Source organism: Epinephelus lanceolatus, chromosome 18 (assembly GCF_041903045.1).
Source record: "Epinephelus lanceolatus isolate andai-2023 chromosome 18, ASM4190304v1, whole genome shotgun sequence".
Classification (NCBI taxonomy): domain Eukaryota; kingdom Metazoa; phylum Chordata; class Actinopteri; order Perciformes; family Serranidae; genus Epinephelus; species Epinephelus lanceolatus.
The window spans coordinates 28,045,394-28,065,904 of record NC_135751.1 but is presented as its reverse complement, the minus strand read 5'-3'; the positions used below and the strand labels follow the sequence as shown (position 1 = coordinate 28,065,904).

Genomic DNA, 20,511 nt, shown 5'->3' with positions numbered 1-20,511 from the left:
TAATAGTCAGGAATCACATGAGGTCACATGACTCAGGATTCAAGTGAACAATTTGAAATTTTAATAACTGCTTTGTCCAAACATTCACCACAAAGCTGTTCAGTGGTAACTCCAAACAGAACAGCGAACACGTTCAGCCAACAAGTCACACTCTACATTTTCAGGCCATTTGATGGCATCTTCTGTGGAAATGGTCTTTAAATGTGTTTTAATGAATGCATCAGTCAAGTATTGTGCAAATTATTAATAGTTAGATTCATACAAGCAAATAAATAGTCCTTTAAACCTAACACACACACGGCAGACATACCTACAAAAAGATCATATTGAAAAGCACTGAGGAGAGTGTTCAAATAAATAGCTTTACAAATACAATCAGCATGTCACAGAGGACCTGGATATAAGTATTACACTGTACATGACAAGTAACTAATGCTTTCGGTATGATGTCAGTTATAGTAATGGACTTTGAATGAATTTTGGAGCATGTAAACACGATAAAAACACACAGTATCTAAAAGAGGAGAGACAAACTTCCACAAACGTCTTTGTAAGGTTTGAGTTCTGGCACAAAATGGTACATATGTGAATGAGACAAACATTAACAACAAACACATTTCTTGTGTTCACAATATAAAGAAATCTCCCAACAGGATCAAACAAGGAATAAAAAAAAAGGTTAATCTCAATACGCAAGTGACTTGAACCTTCCCAACCTCACCTCTACCACGTAACAATACATAAACACAAGAACAAAGAAGAATGGATTAAAAATTAATCAGCATTACAACTAAATTAAACAACTGGTAGTGACTATTTCCAACATGTCAGTTTGGCAGAGCTGCAAAATAAAATAATCAGTTTGGCCATACAGTATGTACCACACACAGCTCCACTGTCTATACTTCCAGTCCTACCTGCCTGTGTCCATTTGATCAGTTACTGCTAACATCTGTCTTGATAAAGCCAGCCTGCAGAGCAAGAGAGCTGTTTCTTTGTTTGAGTTATGTAGTTGTTGTAAATTTCAAAATGCTAAAAGAGCAGCGTGGTGTCGATAGGCATCAGGTGGCCTCACCACCTGCTTTCAAGTGTTCGTTTTCTGGGCCTCCAGACCTCCACAGACACATCCCCCGAGGCTACGGCGAGGACCCCAGCCTCCACACTGAGCTGATGGTTGAAGAAAGAAGAGGAAGAACATTTCAGAAATAAGGATGAGCCTGGAATAGTCTTTAAAAACATAGCAAAACCACACTAACAACTGTATTAAAGCAACATTATGCAAGTTTTTACCTTGGAATAACAGCTTCAAAATCATTCTATTGGTAGAACGATTTGTAATAGGGAAAATGGTGCCCGTTTGATTTCCACGCTGTGCCCTGAGCACCTGTTCTTGCACTATGTGACTTTTGTGAGCGGGTAAGATCTCCTAGGAGAAGTGCATGACGCTTTAACAGCTCACTGTAAGAAAAAGCTAGCCTGGTATTCTTAGCAGGGACATCAGGGCAGAGGCAAAGTTCCTGAAGGTGCGCATTGCAGAGGACCTGACCTGAAGTCTGAACACCTCCCACATCATCAAAAGAGCCCAGCAAAAGGATATTCTCTCTGAGGACTCTGACATGTAACAGGTTTCCTCAGGAACTCCTGATCCGCTTTTAGTACGGCACAACTGAGAGTATAATAACGAACTGCTGTGTTGTGTGGTTCTCCGGCTGCACCGCAGCTGAAAAGAAAGACCCGCGGCTACTTGTCAAGATGGCTGAGAGGATCATCGGCTCCCCCCTTAACAAACCTTTGTGACATCCACTCAGGCTATCTTCTCACACAGGCCACAAACATAAAGCCTTGTTAAATAAAAATGATCTTTGTATGATTACAGTAACAATACCATCTTCAAAAGGTAAACAACTGCACATTTTAATCATCTATATGTTGTGACACAAAGCACTCACCCCATTGACTGCAGCTTGGTGATTCAGTGTGCATAACGTCCTTGGAGGAGCACAAGGGATATGGACCTGCAATACAGACCAGAATTTACAATAAAGACTGTTCAGGAGTTGGTTTAACAGCTAACAATGAATCTGCCTCATCCGACCTTGACAGTGCGATCAGATGAGCAGGTGTAGAGGCTCCCAGGGGACCTGTGGATGCCAGTGACCAGAGCTGTGTGTCCCACATCAAACTGGGACAGGGGTTTTAGGGTCCCCGCCTGCATGGAAAAGGAGTGGAGCATGCCGCTGTTGTCTCCTGCCCATACCTCACAGCCACTGTAGCTCATGGACAGCAGGTAAGAGCTCAGCTAGAAATGGAGTGGTTGATTGGAGTTAGTCTTTATGTACAGGCGCATCTGCGCAGATATGCACACAAATGCAATGCAATGTGTGTTTGTGTGTTTGCGTCTACCCGGAGTTTCTTCAAGCCCTTGCCTGCCCTACGGTCATAGACGGCCACAGTGCAGTCTTTGCTCCCAGAGATGATGTACTTGTCATCTGCAGCTAGGCACATTACAGCGTTACCATGGAGACGGAGGCTTTTTACCAGGGGCTCAGCAGCTGTAGACAGAATTATGTCATATAGTGATTTCTTTCTATAATCTCTTACAAAGCTAACTGCTAGCAAAGATTAATTGAGAAGTGTGTTGATTTAAGATTTATGACACACGTCACCGCTCTATCATCACATTTTTAGATTTTATTTGCACTTCATGCACACTAAAACTGAAAAGCAAGTGATATGCTAAACCCCCTCACCTCTGGTGTCATACATGCTGACCCTCTTGTCAAATGTACCAGCCAGCAATACATCCGTCTGACAGGACAGGCAGAGGACAGCAGCTCCAGCCCTGATCAGGCCCCTCTCTGCACCACCGGCCTGTAGGTCCCACAGCCTCACCGTACTGTCGAACCCGCCTGAGGCCAACAGAGGCCCCTGAGATGCCAGGCACCACACCCAGCCCCGATGAGTGCTGAAGTCACCTTGTCCTCCCAGTGTATGCAGCAGCGTGCCACTAGGGCCTGCCTGTAGATCCCACAGTTTAACATTCCAGTCTCTGGAGCCTGTGGCACAAACTGCCCCCGCTCCCCCCACAAGGAGCACTGAGTTGACCTGGGCAATGTGGCCTGAAGGTAGGGTGATGCACTCCAGCGCTGGAGGTGGGCTAGGACTTCTGGGGGTTTGACGTTGCTCCATTGCTCCCTGTCTTCCATTACCCAGATTCCTGGGGTCCACCAAGTCTTCTTGGTGATTAAAAGCACCATCTTGCCCCTCGTTACCACCAAACACCATCGCGCGGTCCCTTTCTTCTTCCATTAGTGCTGCTGCATCATCCTCCAGCCTCTCTTCAAACTCCTCTCTCAATCGTGCCAGTTGATCTCCACCTGCGATGATGGGCTGCATTTCCTCATCCTCACCTTCCATTGCCACCTCCATCCCTTCATCAACACCATACGCAACCTCCTGCGCTTCCACTCCCACCCCTTCCACCTCATCCTCTCTACCATCTTCCTGCGCTTGTGCTATGGCTTCCCCATCCTGCCCTGCCCTTTGCTGCTGCCTCACTTGGTCCCTTTCACCCGCATCCTCCTGGGTCTGTCTGGCCACAAGGTGTGCTTGTCCTGTCCAGCAGGTTATCAGCTGCTCCATCTCTAGGCATGCGGAAGGCCAGTCAAAGTCCTCCCTTGGCCCCACTGGGAAGCCAGCTCGGGATCCTATTAGTCTGCGTGCCCTGAGTTGCCAAGCGGTGTTGTCCTTACCCACATTGCCCAGTGCATGACAGACCTGAAAAGAGGAGGAAGAGGGAAAATGTCCAATATCTTACAGATTGATAAAGTCATAAGGCTCACTGTGGAGTTTCTGAACTAGAATAGCGATATGAACAGGATACACCTGCACATTCCTGTCAATGGCTTCACTCTATTCCACTCATCAATGTGCGGCAGTAACACACCAACAAACACAGCAATGTGCCAACAAAGGCAGGGAGGAGGATGACTGCGCTTGTGAGCATGAATATAAACAATGCACGATTCAAAATACTTTTAAAAAATGGCTTCATAAATGTGAGGATTGCAGATTACAACCAGCTGAAACTTCTGACAGTCAGAACTCCTTCAGTGTTTGTTGTTCAGAGGGTTTTTACCGAGAGCCAAACTATCCATAGAGGTCTAATCCTCTCCAAAGCAAACAAACCAGAAGGTTAAAACCAGTCAAAACACTGAATAAAGCACTTTCAATTTACAAATTAGTGTTTCTCCTACGCTGTTTGGCACGTCACAGACGAGCCACCATCCAAAAATACATTTCAGAGATAAACTTTACTGAAAAGCCATAAGACTGTTAGTTTTCCTTATATATTTTGAGGGTACAGAGTGAAACAGACAGATATATCACAGTTATTTAGTGATACTGTGTTCGAACAAACAAATTAGCATGAAAATTAGCCAACAAGACAACTTCAGAGAAACTTTATGGAAGCGATGAGCCAAAAGCAATTTAAAACTAACCTTTGGCAGCACAGTGATGACACACTGAGCAGGAAGGTGTGAGGCAATGTGGGTCACCATCTCCCATGGTAATGACAACAAACCACTTGTCTCAGTGGAGGGTGAGGGGCTGACGTCTGATGAGGATGGGGGACCCACAGGCAGAAGACTGGAGGGAATATGAACATAAATGTGATCTCTTAAACTCTCATATACAGCAAGTTAATTGGGTGTGAAAGAAAGTCTCACCCCTGCAGGTGAGGCCCAGAAGCTTCCACAGTGGGGGATTTCACAGGGTCAGGAGAGGGTCCACCCTGGTCACCGTTTGTCCCTGCCTCCTGTTCATACAAGTCAACCCTGACCTCAGACATCACCTTTTCCCCCTTTCAGCACAAGACCACCACTCATATACAATCAGCCAACATTACTTTACACTACCTCCATTTTCTATTGTCGCATGTATGTGTTTTATTACATAAAACCTTGAATACTGTGACAACGAAACTTGACAAAATGTTAGCTCTTAAGGACTTAGCTTAGCGTCGGCTACATTGGTAATGTTACAATTCCGACATACAATGTTTTTAAGAAGCTTTAGCTAACGTTGCCCGAGAGTAAAATCCCTTTCTTTTCGGTTTCGCTGGATGACTGTGTCAGCAACAGGTGTCTGTCGAATAAATACAAAAACTGTCGTTACAGAGCAAACAATTAACGTAATGTTTACTAACGGACAGCAGGTTAACGTTAGCTTAAAGTACTAACGTTACTGGTCGTTGGTAACAAGTCCAGTCGTTGACAGTGATAGCCGGTGGTTAAAAGTCGTCGAGTGAGTCAGTGTGACTAAACGGTCAGTCACTGTCAAGATATAAACTAAATTAAGACGGAAATCTCATGTAGTGCAGGAATATTGACCGTTGCCTTGGCGAACTCCTGGCCGAACTACAAAAACACCCATTTTCCGGTGTCGAGTCGTGACGTCAGCAAACTGCGCCGGAAGACAACGTTAGTTAGTTTGTTTTTTCCTTTTGTTTTTTTTTTTTTTTAAAAAATTGAACACACAATAGAACAAAAACATAGAGAAACATACATCTTCTCGTAAGGGCTGTACATTTTTGTACAATGAAATGTTGCGAAATTGCAAAGAGTCACAAAGAAAAAATACAAATAAAACAAAAACAAGACTGTTTTTTTTTATAAGGTGCAAGTTAAAAAAAAAAAAAAAAAAAAAAGCAGTAGCACATCACTTTATAGGTCACCAGGCATACAATTAAAGTAACACAGACCCTAGGGAAGAGCAAAGCCTTAGGCATAAATCAAATAAGCAAGAAATGAGATATATCTCCACAGATCTTTCTGGCTATTTTGTTGGAGTACAATTTCTTAAGAGATAGGAAAAATAATATGAAATCATTTGTAAACCAGTCAAAGGACAGTTTGCTATTTCTCCACTTACTACAATGAATATGATATTTACCCATTAGAATAATCATATTTATCATATCAGAGATACTAGATTTCAAATTATCTATGTAAAAGAATATATGAGAAATATCAAAACCTGGAATGTCATTTATTTTAAGTAATAACCAATTTCTTATTTCTGACCAAAATTTCCTGGACACAGGGCATGAGAAAAACATATATTCTAGTGTTTCATCTGCTGCATTACAAAAGGTACATGGGTCAACTTCAAATTTAATTTTTTTTTTTTTTTAGAAATTCTGCAACTGGGTAGATTTAATAGAGTATCTTAAAATGAGTTTCCTTAATCTTTGGGGAAATAGGCCATTTAATATTGAAGACAACAGCAGATGAAGTGCTCATGTGGGTTGCAGTATCATGGTATCCAGGAAGGTGCTCTTTGGTCAGGAAGTGTAGAACATCTTGAAAAAAACAAAATCCAAGGCAACTCTTCTCTGGTGCAAAAGTTAAAAGGCCTTTATTAAATGGCTAGTTCATGATGAACATTAAAATCACCAACATGTTTCGGCCATGCTCATTGGCCTTCATCATGCCCAACATGTTTCGGCCATGCTCATTGGCCTTCATCATGCCCTGATGAAGGCCAGTGAGCGTGGCCGAAACATGTTGGTGATTTTAATGTTCATCATGAACTAGCCATTTAATAAAGGCCTTTTAACTTTTGCACCAGAGAAGAGTTGTCTTGGATTTTGTTTTTTTCAAGAGGCCATTTAATATATTTAGAGTGTGCTTTTTCCATCATAGACACAGTTACCTTATCAGTCACTTGTTCTTTAAATCCTCTGTTGTAATCATTAAATACTATCGATTTCAAAGCAGCGCTAATCAATTTGTTGTTACATTTGTTATCATTTAAGTTACAATCATTAATCATCACTTTAGGTAGTACGAATTTAACATTCGAATATAATAGTGTATTCTGGATTAATTGAATCAGTGGTAAAGGGATTGCTTGACAAATTATACTCTCTCTGAGAACAATTTATTTCATATTTTTCTAACCAAGTCCTGAACGTTAGCTTTCATCATCAAAGAGCTCGTAAATTGTTGTCTTGTAAATTGTTTCCAAAGAATCAAAATGTTAAACTCATCTTCAACTCATCAACAAATTGTATGAGGGAAGGCAGTAAAATAAAATTAGAAATTCTTTTATTCATCTTTATTTTGGATAACCATTTCTGGCTAGTCGTGGGACCTGTTGTCTATATGTTTCCGTTTCTGGTTAATTGGGATAGCTGAAAGCAGCTGGTTGAAATTAAAACAATCTCTGACTGTACACACAGCAGAACTGATGGTATGAAAGCAGATCTCTGTGCTATCTAGTACATCATTTATAAAAAAATATTGAATTATTCTCAAGTATTAACCATAAAAAGGGCTTCCCATGTATAAACAGTGCTTCAACCATATAACTTGGTTTTGGATATCTTCTGCAGTGTCTGGAAGCTCGACCAAGACTTAAATGCATCTTTGACGGTGGGGAAAAACTTTGCTTATATATTTTTTAAATGACCATTCAAAGTGGTGACATTGGAAACACTTTACTATCAACAAATAGGTACATAGAGGATACATTTTGACTCATTCTACAAAGACTGTTGTGGTAAATTTTATTTATCCAGGATGCTTTTAGGGATAATTTAATTGCTTTAGTATTTTTTAGATCGAATCCACCATTTTAGTATGAATTACATATGTAATGCCTTTTAATCTTATCAGGTTTAGGCATCGGGGGAGGGAAATGTCAATAGAAGTTTCCCTCTCCGAGGTTTTTTAGACTTTTTCAGTTTTCTCCTTTTTCCATTCATAATTTATTTTCACTAAGACTTTTAAACATGACTCATCAGACAGTAAAATTCACACACACAAAATCCTCTGCTGCAGTCTGTTTTATTTTCAACAGAAAAAGCCACATTGCGAATAGAAGAACAACTAAAGCTAAGTGTTTCTAACAGATTTGATGCAACATGTGTTCAGCAGATTTTGTTGCCACCTTTGTTCTTCTCAGCATGGACTGCAAAGGTCTCTGCTACCATCAAGGGGAAAATGATGGAAGCTTCTGCAAACACCTAGAAAGAGAGAAAAGTGAAGCTGTGTATTAAAACATCAGAGAGCAAGTTTTGAGAGAAGCCTTTGTAGACATTTTTTTAACGACAAAATAAATTAGATAGATAGATAGATAGATAGATAGATAGATAGATAGATAGATAGATAGACCTTTGGCAAAGCCTACATAATCTCTGCTTTTACTTTGCACAAAAATCTAATTAATTTAAATCGTTATTACCTGTTGGTCCACCAAATCAAAAACAGACTAGTGCATAACACTTTAATAACTGGAACATAACTTTGACATGAAATACTTAATATCAAATACCTTCACAGGTTTAGCATCTGCTCTGATCTTGCCCCAGGACACAGCCTCGTCAGGACTGGCTCCTGAGTCACAACCATCAAACTCCTGAGCCGTGGTCACATACACTGCATAGTCAGCGCCGTTCCTCTGGAGGGAGACAAATGAGTGTGTCATTGAGTCTGCCGCAAATGCACCAGTGCAAGAAAACGTGCACATCGATGTGGCATTACTGTGGAAGGCAGTCTTTTTACACTTTAAACCAGTGGTGTGGTTGAGAGTAAAGGCAGGTAAGTGTGGTATAACGCACCTCTTTTTCAGGCAGTTTACACTAAACCCACCTATCAGCCAAAAAGCCACTGGAATATATAGCAGAGCATACTCACTTTCTCCTCTGTAACCTTCCCATCTACCTAGTAGTACACCCTCCTCATCAACTGCCACCACACCACTGTTTTCAACTGCTTTTCCTCACAGCCTTTTGAAAGAAAGAAATATACAGTACAGCTCTTTTCATTATCTGGCTCGACTTACCCTAACATTGGCCGTCTGGATAACAGGTACTACAAAGCTTGTTATCAACTGGAGGCCTGTACTACGACGCAGGATTTGTAGTTAGCAAGGTCACTTCTGGGTTTACTCTGGGTTTTTAGTACTATGAAGCTGGTTCTGTTTTTACCAGGATAAATCACCTTAGTGACTAATGCTGAACAGCTAACCTGCTCTGGAGCAGGTTAACTTCAGAGTGTCAGATCACAGCCTGTCAACACTTCCACCTCCGACCAATCAGATCACTGAAGAAAGAAGTATCCATGGATTAAAGTCCCAGACACTGTTTCTTTGCATATGATATGAAGTAGCCTACTACTCACAATTAACACCCCCGCCTCTTTCACATGAACATGCTTGTGGTTGGATAGAAAAACCCAGAGTTGATTGACCCAGATGGACAATGTTAGGGTTGGTCAAACCAAATAACAAAAAGATATCCGGGGTAAGTTGAACTGGCTTCGTAGTGTAGGCCTCTGCTCTGTAGCCAGTTTGCTGTTCAGCATAAGTTGCCATGGTGATTTAACCTGGTAAAAAGAGAACCAGCTTCGTGGTACTGAAAACCCAGAGTTAACCCTGAAGTTACCTCGCTAACTCCAAATCCTGCTTGGTAGTTCAGGCCTCTGGTCCCTATAAAACAAGCCTGGATCCCCTGTAACGCAGCCAGAACTGCCTCACTATCAATCACTGTCATTCTAATGAAAGTAAAATAATTTTCTTTGTTTCATAACACAGATACTTTGTTTCTTATGGGTATGACCACTCCTCACAATTTTTACCAAGTTGCCTCAAGTAAATCAGCAAAACATCACAATCAGCAGTTTACCTGCATGAAAGAAAGGTGAATATCTGCAGTGCAGAACAAGTACAGAAAATATTTTTGATTGCGTGGAGACAGATCTATCTGAATTTGGCTGCCAAAATAATAAGCTATAGGTTAAAAATGCAAAATACTAACCCATGCATTGGCATTGCATACGTGGTGTTTGGATACACCTCCTCCCAGGATGATAATCCCTGTGCTGTTGGCAGCAGCTACGAGGTTGTTCAGCTTTGAGATATCTGGAATCAAATGCATTGTGTAAGACAAACTAACACCACAGGGACACATTCACTAAGCACTAATCAAGACTCTTTTACCTTCAACTATGTCCACTCTCAAGCCGGGGTTGTCTTCTGAAAAGAGGTAGAACATGTCTCCAATAGCACCGTCTGTCAGGGCGGGGCAGAACACCGGGATGTTGTTCTGAAACAGACACCAGATGATTGCTCAGAAACAGCACAGTCGCTTAACAGCTTTTCCCAGAGCTGCAGCCTTACAGTACGTGTACCAGGGATCACCTTGTAGGCCCAGTAGTAAACAGATTCAGGGTTGTCGATCTCCTTGCCCAACCGATGGATCACCCTAGATGGAGTCCAGTTGGTGCCCTGAGAGGAATGGATGTATACAAAAAGAGAGTGTGAGCTTTCATGTGAGGGCCAGGGGAAGAATCAGGACATCTCAACTCCAATAATGGCTAGAACAGCAATAGAAATTCGTCTTTAGGTGTCCTGACACATCAAGCCAACGGTCAGCTGTTGGTCAATGGGCCATCAGTGAGCATCTTGTCCTTCTAGTTTTTGCCCTCTTAGTCCCACACCACTGACACTAATTGGCCTCATAGACTGTATAAAATAATGGACTTTATGGACTGCCATTTTGAATACTCAAGTTCAGCTTAGCAGCTGTCTTCATCATGGGTTTTGGGAGCCAGAAATGCACATATTTTAACAAGAGGGTGGAGCTGTAGAGGAGCAAGGGTGGATCTAAGTCAATCTACGCAGCCCTGCTCTTAAATGTGTGTAACTTCAAGCCTTAATAAAATGTAAATGGTTGAGTCATATAAAATTTCACCCCCTATACAGCTATTATTTGTTTTAAAATTAGCTACAAAGACTAGGGCTGTCAAGCAATTACAAAAAATAATCTAGTTAATTACATAATTTGTGATTAATTGATCTAAACAAATCGTATACACCAATTTTTGCTGCGGAAAAAAAATTCTGTTCCAATGAATTTTGGCAGATGTGTCATGGCAAAGCTACTGGATTTTGGACACAATTAGGGTGACCATATTTTGATTTCCAAAAAAGAGAACACTCGGCCAGCCACAACATAGCCTACTTAAATGATACTCGCAGTTTACTCAAAGATGCCTTATAATTTTAATATATTTAAAATTTATATGTATGGAAAGAAAATTCAGTTATGTTAAAAAATAATATCTCTCAAAGACAGAAATTCAGATAGGCCCCTATAGGGGACACATACACACACTAGAGTGTGGCGATCCGAGCCTGATGGTAACCGACGGTACCCGACGGGTCGGGCCGGTTTGGTCAAAAATGTAGCTATAAATTGTATTTGGGCTCGGGTCGGATCCGGCCAGCTTTCAGTGAAAATGTAGTGTAAAAATAAATAAAATCCTATTGTCTGTCCTGTTTATTGCTTGGGCACTGTTATTTACGTGACAACACCTGAACATAACACACACAGACACACATTGGATGTTTGTTTCTACCTCTCCCCACGCTGGAAGTCTCGGACCTCCAGCCGCCCGCCTCCACCTTGATTAAACGCTGAAAATAAAATAAAAGAGGGAGACAGGTTTTTCCTATTTTATCTTATTTTGTTTTATTTCTCCCTCTCCTCTCGCTGGAAGCGTCGGATCTCCCGCCTCCCATTCCCGTCTCAAACACGGAGGTCTCCCTCTCCGCAGCTGAGCACCCCCTGTTAAATAGCCTGTAACCACTGTGTGACACAAACTCAGTGCTTTGGTCATTAAATAATGTCGGGCTTGGTTCGGGTTCGGACAGAAATATGCTGCCTGTGCCGCGCTCTAACACACACACACAAACACACGGAAAACCGGACATTATCATCAGTTTATAAAAAACCCCGGACGCGCCAGACGGGACGTGAAAAGTGGACATGTCCGTGCAAAAGAGGACGTTTGGTCAGCCTAGACACAATTGTCCTCCTCTCCTCCACCACCAAAACTGGCCTGCAGTCCATTGTAATCCATTTTGCAAGGGAGTAAGTTAGCCGAATACAGGTAGACTTCTGAGCACCTGGTTGAGTGTGGTTTGATGAGGCTGGCTGCTAGCATGACGGTGCTAGCTAGGACCTCTGGGTTCGTTGCTAAATGCTTTGCGTTGAGGTGATATTTCAGGCTTGAAGTACTCCGATGGTACGGAAATTGGATGGTTCCATCCCAGTTCCATGGGTTTTACAGTTGCGGTCTTAAAGGGATTTGGGAACATGCCAGATTGTAGAGAGGTATTTATGATGAGGAGTGTAGTTTTGGAGCCAGCCTCAAGTGGCAATTCGATGAACTGGAGTTATAGGTAATTCCGCATAAGTTTCATTTTTCAACATTTTCATTCTGTCTTGTTGGTTTTGTGGTTTCCCTTTTTGAATGACAAATACAGACTACAGCCGACTGCTGCTATGGAGCAAAGCAACAGTCAGCCTTTGTCCCCACTAGCTCCTCAATGTCGTTTTGGTGTGTCTGGACCTTTAATAATGTTTAAAAAATGATTGGAATTTATGATGTTGCCTTGTGGAGCCAAGAGCAAGGGTGTTTTGATTCTGTTTCATTTATGTCAGCACAAAATGTTATATTCAAATAATTTTTAGTATATTGTAGCAACACACCTTGCACTGTAGAGCATTTCAGGAAAAAAAGCCAAAACGTTCAGCACACCTGAGTGTTCTGCTCCTCCATCATTTGCTTCAAGATCGGCGTCATCCATTCGTCAAATTTAACATAGTTTTCCTCAGGCATCAGAGTGTTTCCATTCCTGCAGAGGCCAAAAAAGGAGTTCAGTTTACTGTTGCACAAGACAAAGAGGGGAAGCCAATCCTTGCAATTGAGAAACTGTAACTATAAAGTCATTGGCTTGAATAATCAATAACCTAAAAAGATGAATCCATTTTCTTTGTCAATCCACTTTTTAATTAACATGTGGTATACCAAGTTGTTTTCTGTTGACAGTCAAATTCAAAAGGGGTCATATTCTGCTACCCTAACGCGTTCTCTGACCTGTTATGGCCTTTCTTGTACAGATCCTTGCCAGACATAGTAAAGTCTCCAACATAAACCGGACCTAAACACTTGATCAGATCCTCCTCTATACCTCCAGCTGTGGTCACCAAGATGTCCACCTACACAGAAAGAGAAAGATATTGTGTTAGGGAACAAATGCAATGTGTAATGTGCTGTTTTATAGAGTAAGATTATCCTGTACATTCCTCTTATTCAGATGTTTTTTGGGGGGTTGTTTCAATAAGTCCATTTAAAGAGACAGTTCACCCCCAGAATTAAAAATGCATAGTTTTCCTTTTTACCCGTGGTGCTGTTTGTCAGTCTAGATTGTTTTGGTGTGACTTGTCAAGTGTTGGAGATATCTGCCGTAGAGATGTCTGCCTTCTCATATATGATGAAGCTAGATGGCATTTGGCATCATTTTCCAACACATTCAGTCCTTGTCACATATTGACGTTTTGGTCATGGACTTTTCATGTCTACATACAACGTGCAAGGTACCCTGGGTGTGTTGGTTGTTGCCGTTCTGGGACACAGTGTCAAGTTCTGCCTGTTACATCCATTGTCTTCTTCAAAGATACACTTTCGTTGTCACAGGAAATTTACCATTTACATACAGGACAGGGTTTGGCTTTATAATCTTACGGGACACCGCTCTCTTGAGTGAAAGTCACTGTTTGCTGCCGACATCTCTATGGTCAATACCTCCAGCTCTAGGCAACTCACACCGAAGCAATCTAGATTGATAAAGAGCACCACAATTATGAGGAAAAGTATGTATTTTTGATTTTGGAAGTAACTGTCCCTTTAACAATACACTCACATGTTCTTCTCAACTAATGGATTAATCATGTGGTGTATAAAATAGTATAGTAGTTGAGGAAGTTCGTACCATTTTGTGTTCTGCCAGGTAGCGGATAGTCTCCCTGACACCACTGCTGATGAGGTTTGAGGTGTAACTGAGGAAGATGGTGCAGCTCTGGAGGCAGGGGCAGTTTGATGGATCTTCCTCAATATGTCCGTTCTCCACCTTCAGCGGTTGCTGACGCCTCTCAATCTGTAGACGTGGATTGGGTTAGAAATAATGTAGCTCATGAGGAATTATTTATTGATACACATCCACTTGGCTAGCAATCATGAATTCAACTGTTTGATACATACTGCTATCAGTCAGTACAGCAGGACAGTGTCTATTGATCATTAGCTTCTTGCAGCATCAAAGCTAAAAATACATTTTAAAGGGATAGTTCGGACTTTATGAAGTGGAGTTGTATGGGGTACTCACTTATAGTAAGTGTATTACATACAGAAGATGTCTGTCAGCCCCCAACTTGGAGAAGCAGCAGGAGTGCCAATACAGAAGCTTGCAATGTACTGCTGTGGACGGGGGCAGCAGCAAAATATATTTTTGCCACCTAAAACAATCAATATCAGTTGAAACGTACACTATATTGAGAGTATTTTCACTGCTTTACCCTTCTGTCAGACAGCCCGTTCAAACAGGAAGCCATTAATGGCTTCAATTCCCCGTCTATGTCATCGTCAAAGCCACCAGACTCCACTGACCGCGGGAGCTGCTGGTCTATCACTGTTACTGTGTGACTTCTGAACTAACCTTTTTAAGTGCCAGTGTCACACAAAAACACAAACAAACTAACTGATCAAGGCAGCGGTAGACCAGCAGCTCCTGTGTTCAGGGATGTTAAATCACTGTTTTTCTCAATAGAGTCTGGCTTTGAAGTGATATAATGGCCCCTGTTCCCCATCTAAATCCCTGTATGGACTAAGTATGGAGCGTGGACTGGTAGCTGGAGAGGTGCCAGTTCACCTCCTGGGCACTGCCAAGGTGGCCTTGAGCAAGGCACTTAACCCTTTACTGCTCAGGGCGCCTGTCCAAGGCAGCCCCCTCACTCTGACATCTCTCCATTACATCATGTATAGTCCACAGCATTACATTGCTTAGCTTCCGCGCAGGACTCCACCCTGAGGGCATGCTGACACACATTGACTGTTTGTAATACACTAACAATGCATAAGTACCCTGTGCAGCCCAAGTTCAAAAGATCCAAACTATCCCTTTGACGAAAAACAAAGAAGAAGAAAGAAAGAACATTGGTATTCATCAAAGTTCTCACCATCTTGTTGATCTCCTTGATAGCCCTGCCAACACTAGTGGCCTGCAAGCCTGTGTTGTAGTAAGTCTTCAGCAGGGCACCGTGGTCCACTCCCTGGTTGAAGTCGTAGCCCTTGACCTTTGGTGTATCCTCTGGCATGGGGGTGGTCTGCCTGTAGACTGGCCCACTCAACGGGTGTTTATGATGTGCCATGATGTCTGAAAAAATAGGAGCCATTCAAGAGTTACCACAGTTACCAAGTTACCACCACTCCTCCTCCCACAGCAATATTCACCTACATCAGGTGCACTATTACTCCATATGATGCACAGCACTACTTTTCAATATCTTGTGCAATATTTTCAACAATATCATGTGCAATGTCAGCCTTCAATATCATGATCACTTGTCAATGTAGTGAAATATTATTTTCTCAGTCAAATGCAATGCCACTTCTCACTGTTATATTCAATAACACTGATTAGCAGGCGCAGTCCACCATTTTAGTTCATTTTCAGTAACTCTACCCATCATACTCCTATTGTTACTCTATTATGCACTGTTTTTGCCTTGCTCATTGGGAACACCTCTATCTTCATTCATTCATTAATCTTCTAACCGCTTCATCCTCTTGAGGGTCGCGGGGGGCTGGAGCCTATCCCAGCTGACATCGGGCAAGAGGCAGGGTACACCCTGGACAGGTCGCCAGACACACAGAGACAAACAACCATTCACGCTCACATTCACACCTACGGACAATTTAGAGTTATCAATTAACCTAGTCCCCAATCTGCATGTCTTTGGATTGTGGGAGGAAGCCGGAGTGCCCGGAGAGAACCCACGCTGACACGGGGAGAACATGCAAACTCCACACAGAAGGGCTCCCACGCCCGGGATCGAACCGGCAACCCTTTCTTGCTGTTAGGTGAGAGTGCTAATCACCACACCACCGTGCCGCCCCACCTCTATCTTGTTTATCACCCATTATCTATGGGTGTCCTCATTAAGGTAATGGGTGATCGCAAACCTGATGAACTCAATAGTAAAAGGCCAGGTGTATTATGGGGAACTCAGTTCAGTTTAATAGAACTTTATTTATCCCAAATGAAATTATTGTGCCAGAGAATGCTCCAAATTACAGTAACACTAAGTACAGTAACCACAATTTGAACAGTTCACAACCAGCAACAACCAGTGAAAATAAAAAAGAAAATTAAGAAATGAAAAAAGGAAAAAAAAGAAGAAAAAAAAAGAAAAAAGAGAAAAGAAAAAGAAACGAGATCATATTTCTCCTGTTTTAGCTTCTCTGCACTGGCTCCCTGTAAAATCCAGAATTAAATGTAAAATCCTACTGTTAACTTATAAAGCTCTAAATGGTCAAGCTCCATCATATCTTAGAGAGCTCATAGTGCCATATTATCCCACCAGAACACTGCGCTCTGAGAACGCAGGGTTACTCGTGGTCCCTAAAGTCTCCAAAAGTAGATCAGGAGCCAGAGCCTTCAGCTATCAGGCTCCTCTCCTATGGAATCATCTTCCTGTTACGGTCCGGGAGGCAGACACCGTCTCCACATTTAAGACTACACTTAAGACTTTCTTCTTTGATAAAGCTTATAGTTAGGGCTGGCTCAGGCTTGCCCTGTACCAGCCCCTAGTTAGGCTGACTTAGGCCTAGTCTGCCGGAGGACCCCTTATAATACACCGGGCACCTTCTCTCCTTCTCTCTCTCTCTCTCTCTCTCTCTCTCTCTCTCTCGTATTCTATTACTGCATCTTGCTAACTCGGCCATTCTGGATGTCACTAACTCGGCTTCTTCTCCGGAGCCTTTGTGCTCCACTGTCTCTCAGATTAACTCATATTGCAGCGGTGCCTGGACAGCGTGACGTGTGTGGTTGTGCTGCTGCCGTGGTCCTGCCAGATGCCTCCTGCTGCTGCTGCCATCATTAGTCATTAGTCATACTTCTACTGTTATTATACACATATGACTATTGTCACACAAGTATACTGTCAGATATTAATACATACTTTCAACATATTGTACCACAGTAGCCAGAACTATAACTATAATATTATTACTTTCAATAATGTTATTGTAAGCTACTGTCATTACCTGCATCTCTCTCTCTCTCTCTCTCTCTCTCTCTCTCTATCTTTCTGTCTCATTGTGTCATACGGATTACTGTTAATTTATTATGTTGATCTGTTCTGTACGACATCTATTGCACGTCTGTCCGTCCTGGAAGAGGGATCCCTCCTCAGTTGCTCTTCCTGAGGTTTCTACCGTTTTTTTCCCTGTTAAAGGGTTTTTTTGGGGAGTTTTTCCTTATCCGCTGTGAGGGTCATAAGGACAGAGGGATGTCGTATGCTGTAAAGCCCTGTGAGGCAAATTGTGATTTGTGATACTGGGCTTTATAAATAAAATTGATTGATTGATTGATTGATTGAAAAGAAAAGAAAAAAGAGAACAGAAAAAGAAAAGAAGAGAAAAAAGAGAAAAGAAAAGAAAAGGAAAAAGAAAAGGAAAAACAGAAAAGAAAAGGAAAAAGAGAAAAGAAGAGAAAAAAGAGAAAAGAAAAGGAAAAAGAAAAGGAAAAACAGAAAAGAAGAGAAAAAAGAAAAGAAAAGGAAAAAGAGAAAAGAAAAGAAAAAAGAGAAAAGAAAAAGAAAAGAAGAGAAAAAAGAGAAAAGAAAAGAAAAGAAAAAAGAAAAGGAAAAAGAGAAAAGAAAAGAGAAAAAAGAGAAAAGACAAGAAAAAAGAGAAAAGACAAGAAAAAAGAAAAGGAAAAAGAAAAGGAAAAAGAAAAGAAGAGAAAAAAGAGAAAAGAAAAGAAAAAAGAAAAGGAAAAAGAGAAAAGAAAAAGAAAAGAAGAGGAAAAAAGAGAAAAGAAAAAGAAAAAAAGAGAAAAGTAAAGGAAAAAGAGAAAAGAAAAGAAAAGAAAAGAGAAAAAAGAAAAGAAAAAGATAAAAGGAAATGATCTCTTTTCCATTCCTTTTCTCTTTTTTTCTCATTTTACTGTCTTTTCTTTTTTCTTTTCTCTTCTTGTCTTCTCTCTTCTTTCCTTCCCTTCTCTATGTACGACCTGCAAACACTTTGTTATAAACTCAGTAGAGGCTTGTGACTTTTTCACATTATATTTTGTTAGAATCTTGTGTCACATGTACATTAAAGTAGTTTCACCTACTTTTTCTAAGCAGCTTTATTTAAAGCTTTGCTGTAGATCAACTTCTTCCAGTGTGAAGTCATTGATAGCTTGCAGAGCTGTACTTTCAAAGTAACCCTCCCAACACTGGGTAAAGTCTTCTGTGTGCAGCAATTGTGGGAATTTGGAGGTGACAAAAATGTACAGAGAACTAAAGTGAGTGGTTGGTCAGCAGGGCCCTACAGCAAATTTTTATTGAGGGGCCCCAAACAGGTTAATCTGGCCAGACTTGCAGATTCGGTCTCTGAAGTAGACATGTAAGTGATCTTATGTATTACATATTTTACATGACATTGTTCTACCCAGAGCTGTTAAAGAGAAATATGTGTAAATAAGGTCCATATTTAGTATTTCATACACACAAATAGTGACTGCAAATGGTTCCTGCTTTTGACTGGTTGACATACAGAACAATTAAGTTAGGTATAATTATTATAATCTATATAATTATAGATGCACACACCCATAAAAATCTGACATGACATTCAGTCTTTTTTATGTAGAGGAGGGAGGTCAGGACATTACCTGGTTTGCTGGCGGAGGGTTTCTTTTAAGGATGTAAGTTTGTCTCTTGGATGTCCGTGCACCTTTCACCAAAGGACAGATGTACACCTGCTTTTTTTATACCTGTGCAGGACAAGGAGGGAGGAGTAAGCAGGTAGGTGTTCAACCTATAGTAACATCTGAGCTGCCTTTACGCTTATGACCCACTCTCACTGAGATATGAATACATGTACAATCCCTGACTTAAACCATTATGATACTTGAAATGCTTGCAACTCGTGAATTAGTTCATTTTAACTGGTAGGATTTAGACTTGTAGTACAGCTAGTAGTGATGCTCCCTGTGGATACAGCAGTATCACATGCTGTCATTATCGGAGTATGTACGCAGATACTTAAGTAAAAATAGACATGCTATAGTCAACAAAAAAAAAAATCTATGACAAATAAAAGTCTTAAATTGAAAATATTAGTTAAAAGTGCAGAAGTATTATCAGCAAAATGGCTCCTATCACAGTGTCAGAAGGCCCCCACATCCACCTTCACCCTACAATGAAGATATATTTAAGCATATTTTTTAAATGATTTTTCAAAAATTAGATTAATTTCAAAATGTATCTTAAATTGATGAACTTCTTTCACGAGCTTTGGATATTTAAAGAAAAACATCATGCATTTAATTCTTGTTTATTCAAACCTTTATACTTTCGTCATTTGCTTCCATCTAATTTTCTTTATTCTGCGCCTGAATGTGTCAAAAGGTGTGAACATATATTTCCAACTTGTAAAGTTTAACTTTTAAAGATGTATCATGTGAGGTAGTTGTTTATCTACAGCAGGGGAAAAAAAGGAGTTGGGGGCCAAACAGGAAGCCGCCTGAAGTCAACAAAATAACATGGTCAAAGAGCAAAGCCACAGGAAAAGATTACACATACATAATCTCCAGGCAAATATAGTGAAGCAAATAGACTTGTAAAACTATACCAATAGTTCAGTTACAAATTAGGAGAGTTGCTGGAGACGTCTTTGTAAAGGGGGAAGAAGAGTTCCCATAGGTTTAAGAAGGGAACATGGAACACTGATGTATGTTGGACGCACCAAAATACGCCATAAAGATAGACTTTCAGAACATTAATACAAATAAATAAAAGGTACATAGGAGTAATGATTCTCTACTGAGAATAGAAGGCTTAGAATCAATACAGACGTCCATTAGACATGGAGATCGTTTACATCTACGACTTCTCTAGAGAGAAACATTTTGGATTTTTAAACTGGATGCGATATATCCTGGTTTAAATGACGAAATTGATTATACACGCTTCCTTTAATTGAGAAATATCATTACACTAGTCCATACCCATTGAGTGCACAGTTGCCCACGTTCAGTTTCACATAGTGTGTGTTTAGGATACAGGTCATAGGAAATTGCAGATTAAATTAAAGAAGAGCAATGTATTCAGACAGAGATTTTGTGAATTTGATAGTACGATTGCTTTATTGAAAGTACAGTAGTACCATTGCCAATAGTGGGATAGCTAGTGGGCTAAAACTGTACATTAGTAGTTGAGGTAGCACGTTGAAAGGCAGATAGTTAAAGTGTTTATATGTTGTATTGACTTAAAAGTGGGGCGCACTGGTAGTTCACATGGGAAAGGTACGGCTAGCCCTTGTTGCAGCGGTGGGGGTTAGAATCCGGACTGACAGAATGACACACTGACAGTTTCCGTGATTATGTACA

At 41.0% G+C, this 20,511-nt stretch overlaps 2 protein-coding genes across 2 annotated transcripts; both read right to left on the bottom strand.

The window, feature by feature from the left end:
* Positions 1 to 38: 38 nt before the first annotated feature.
* Positions 39 to 5,461, bottom strand: fbxw9 (F-box and WD repeat domain containing 9). The gene is made up of 7 exons (XM_033644092.2): positions 4,731 to 5,461; positions 4,503 to 4,650; positions 2,751 to 3,777; positions 2,404 to 2,552; positions 2,096 to 2,299; positions 1,950 to 2,015; positions 39 to 1,167 (listed from the first exon to the last, which is right to left on the bottom strand). The coding sequence occupies exons 1-7, from the start codon at positions 4,850 to 4,852 to the stop codon at positions 1,072 to 1,074; spliced, it is 1,812 nt and encodes a 603-aa protein (XP_033499983.2). The 5' UTR covers positions 4,853 to 5,461; the 3' UTR covers positions 39 to 1,071.
* A 2,373-nt stretch (positions 5,462 to 7,834) lies between these two features.
* Positions 7,835 to 20,094, bottom strand: LOC117267993 (deoxyhypusine synthase-like). The gene is made up of 10 exons (XM_033644094.2): positions 18,793 to 20,094; positions 15,089 to 15,285; positions 13,846 to 14,010; positions 12,951 to 13,072; positions 12,612 to 12,708; positions 10,207 to 10,293; positions 10,006 to 10,111; positions 9,824 to 9,927; positions 8,341 to 8,466; positions 7,835 to 8,032 (listed from the first exon to the last, which is right to left on the bottom strand). The coding sequence occupies exons 2-10, from the start codon at positions 15,278 to 15,280 to the stop codon at positions 7,937 to 7,939; spliced, it is 1,095 nt and encodes a 364-aa protein (XP_033499985.1). The 5' UTR covers positions 15,281 to 15,285; positions 18,793 to 20,094; the 3' UTR covers positions 7,835 to 7,936.
* Between the last annotated feature and the right edge of the window lie 417 nt (positions 20,095 to 20,511).

Coding starts and splice junctions, on each gene's coding strand:
- fbxw9 (XM_033644092.2), bottom strand. CDS start 4,852: ATGTCTGAGGTCAGGGTTGACTTGTATGAACAGGAGGCAGGGACAAAC. Junction 4,651..4,730: donor TCTGGGCCTCACCTGCAGGG/GTGAGACTTTCT, acceptor TATTCCCTCCAG/TCTTCTGCCTGTGGGTCCCC. Junction 3,778..4,502: donor TCATCACTGTGCTGCCAAAG/GTTAGTTTTAAA, acceptor TCCTCTTTTCAG/GTCTGTCATGCACTGGGCAA.
- LOC117267993 (XM_033644094.2), bottom strand. CDS start 15,280: ATGGCACATCATAAACACCCGTTGAGTGGGCCAGTCTACAGGCAGACC. Junction 14,011..15,088: donor TCAAGGAGATCAACAAGATG/GTGAGAACTTTG, acceptor CCACGTCTACAG/ATTGAGAGGCGTCAGCAACC. Junction 8,033..8,340: donor CAGATGCTAAACCTGTGAAG/GTATTTGATATT, acceptor CTCTCTTTCTAG/GTGTTTGCAGAAGCTTCCAT.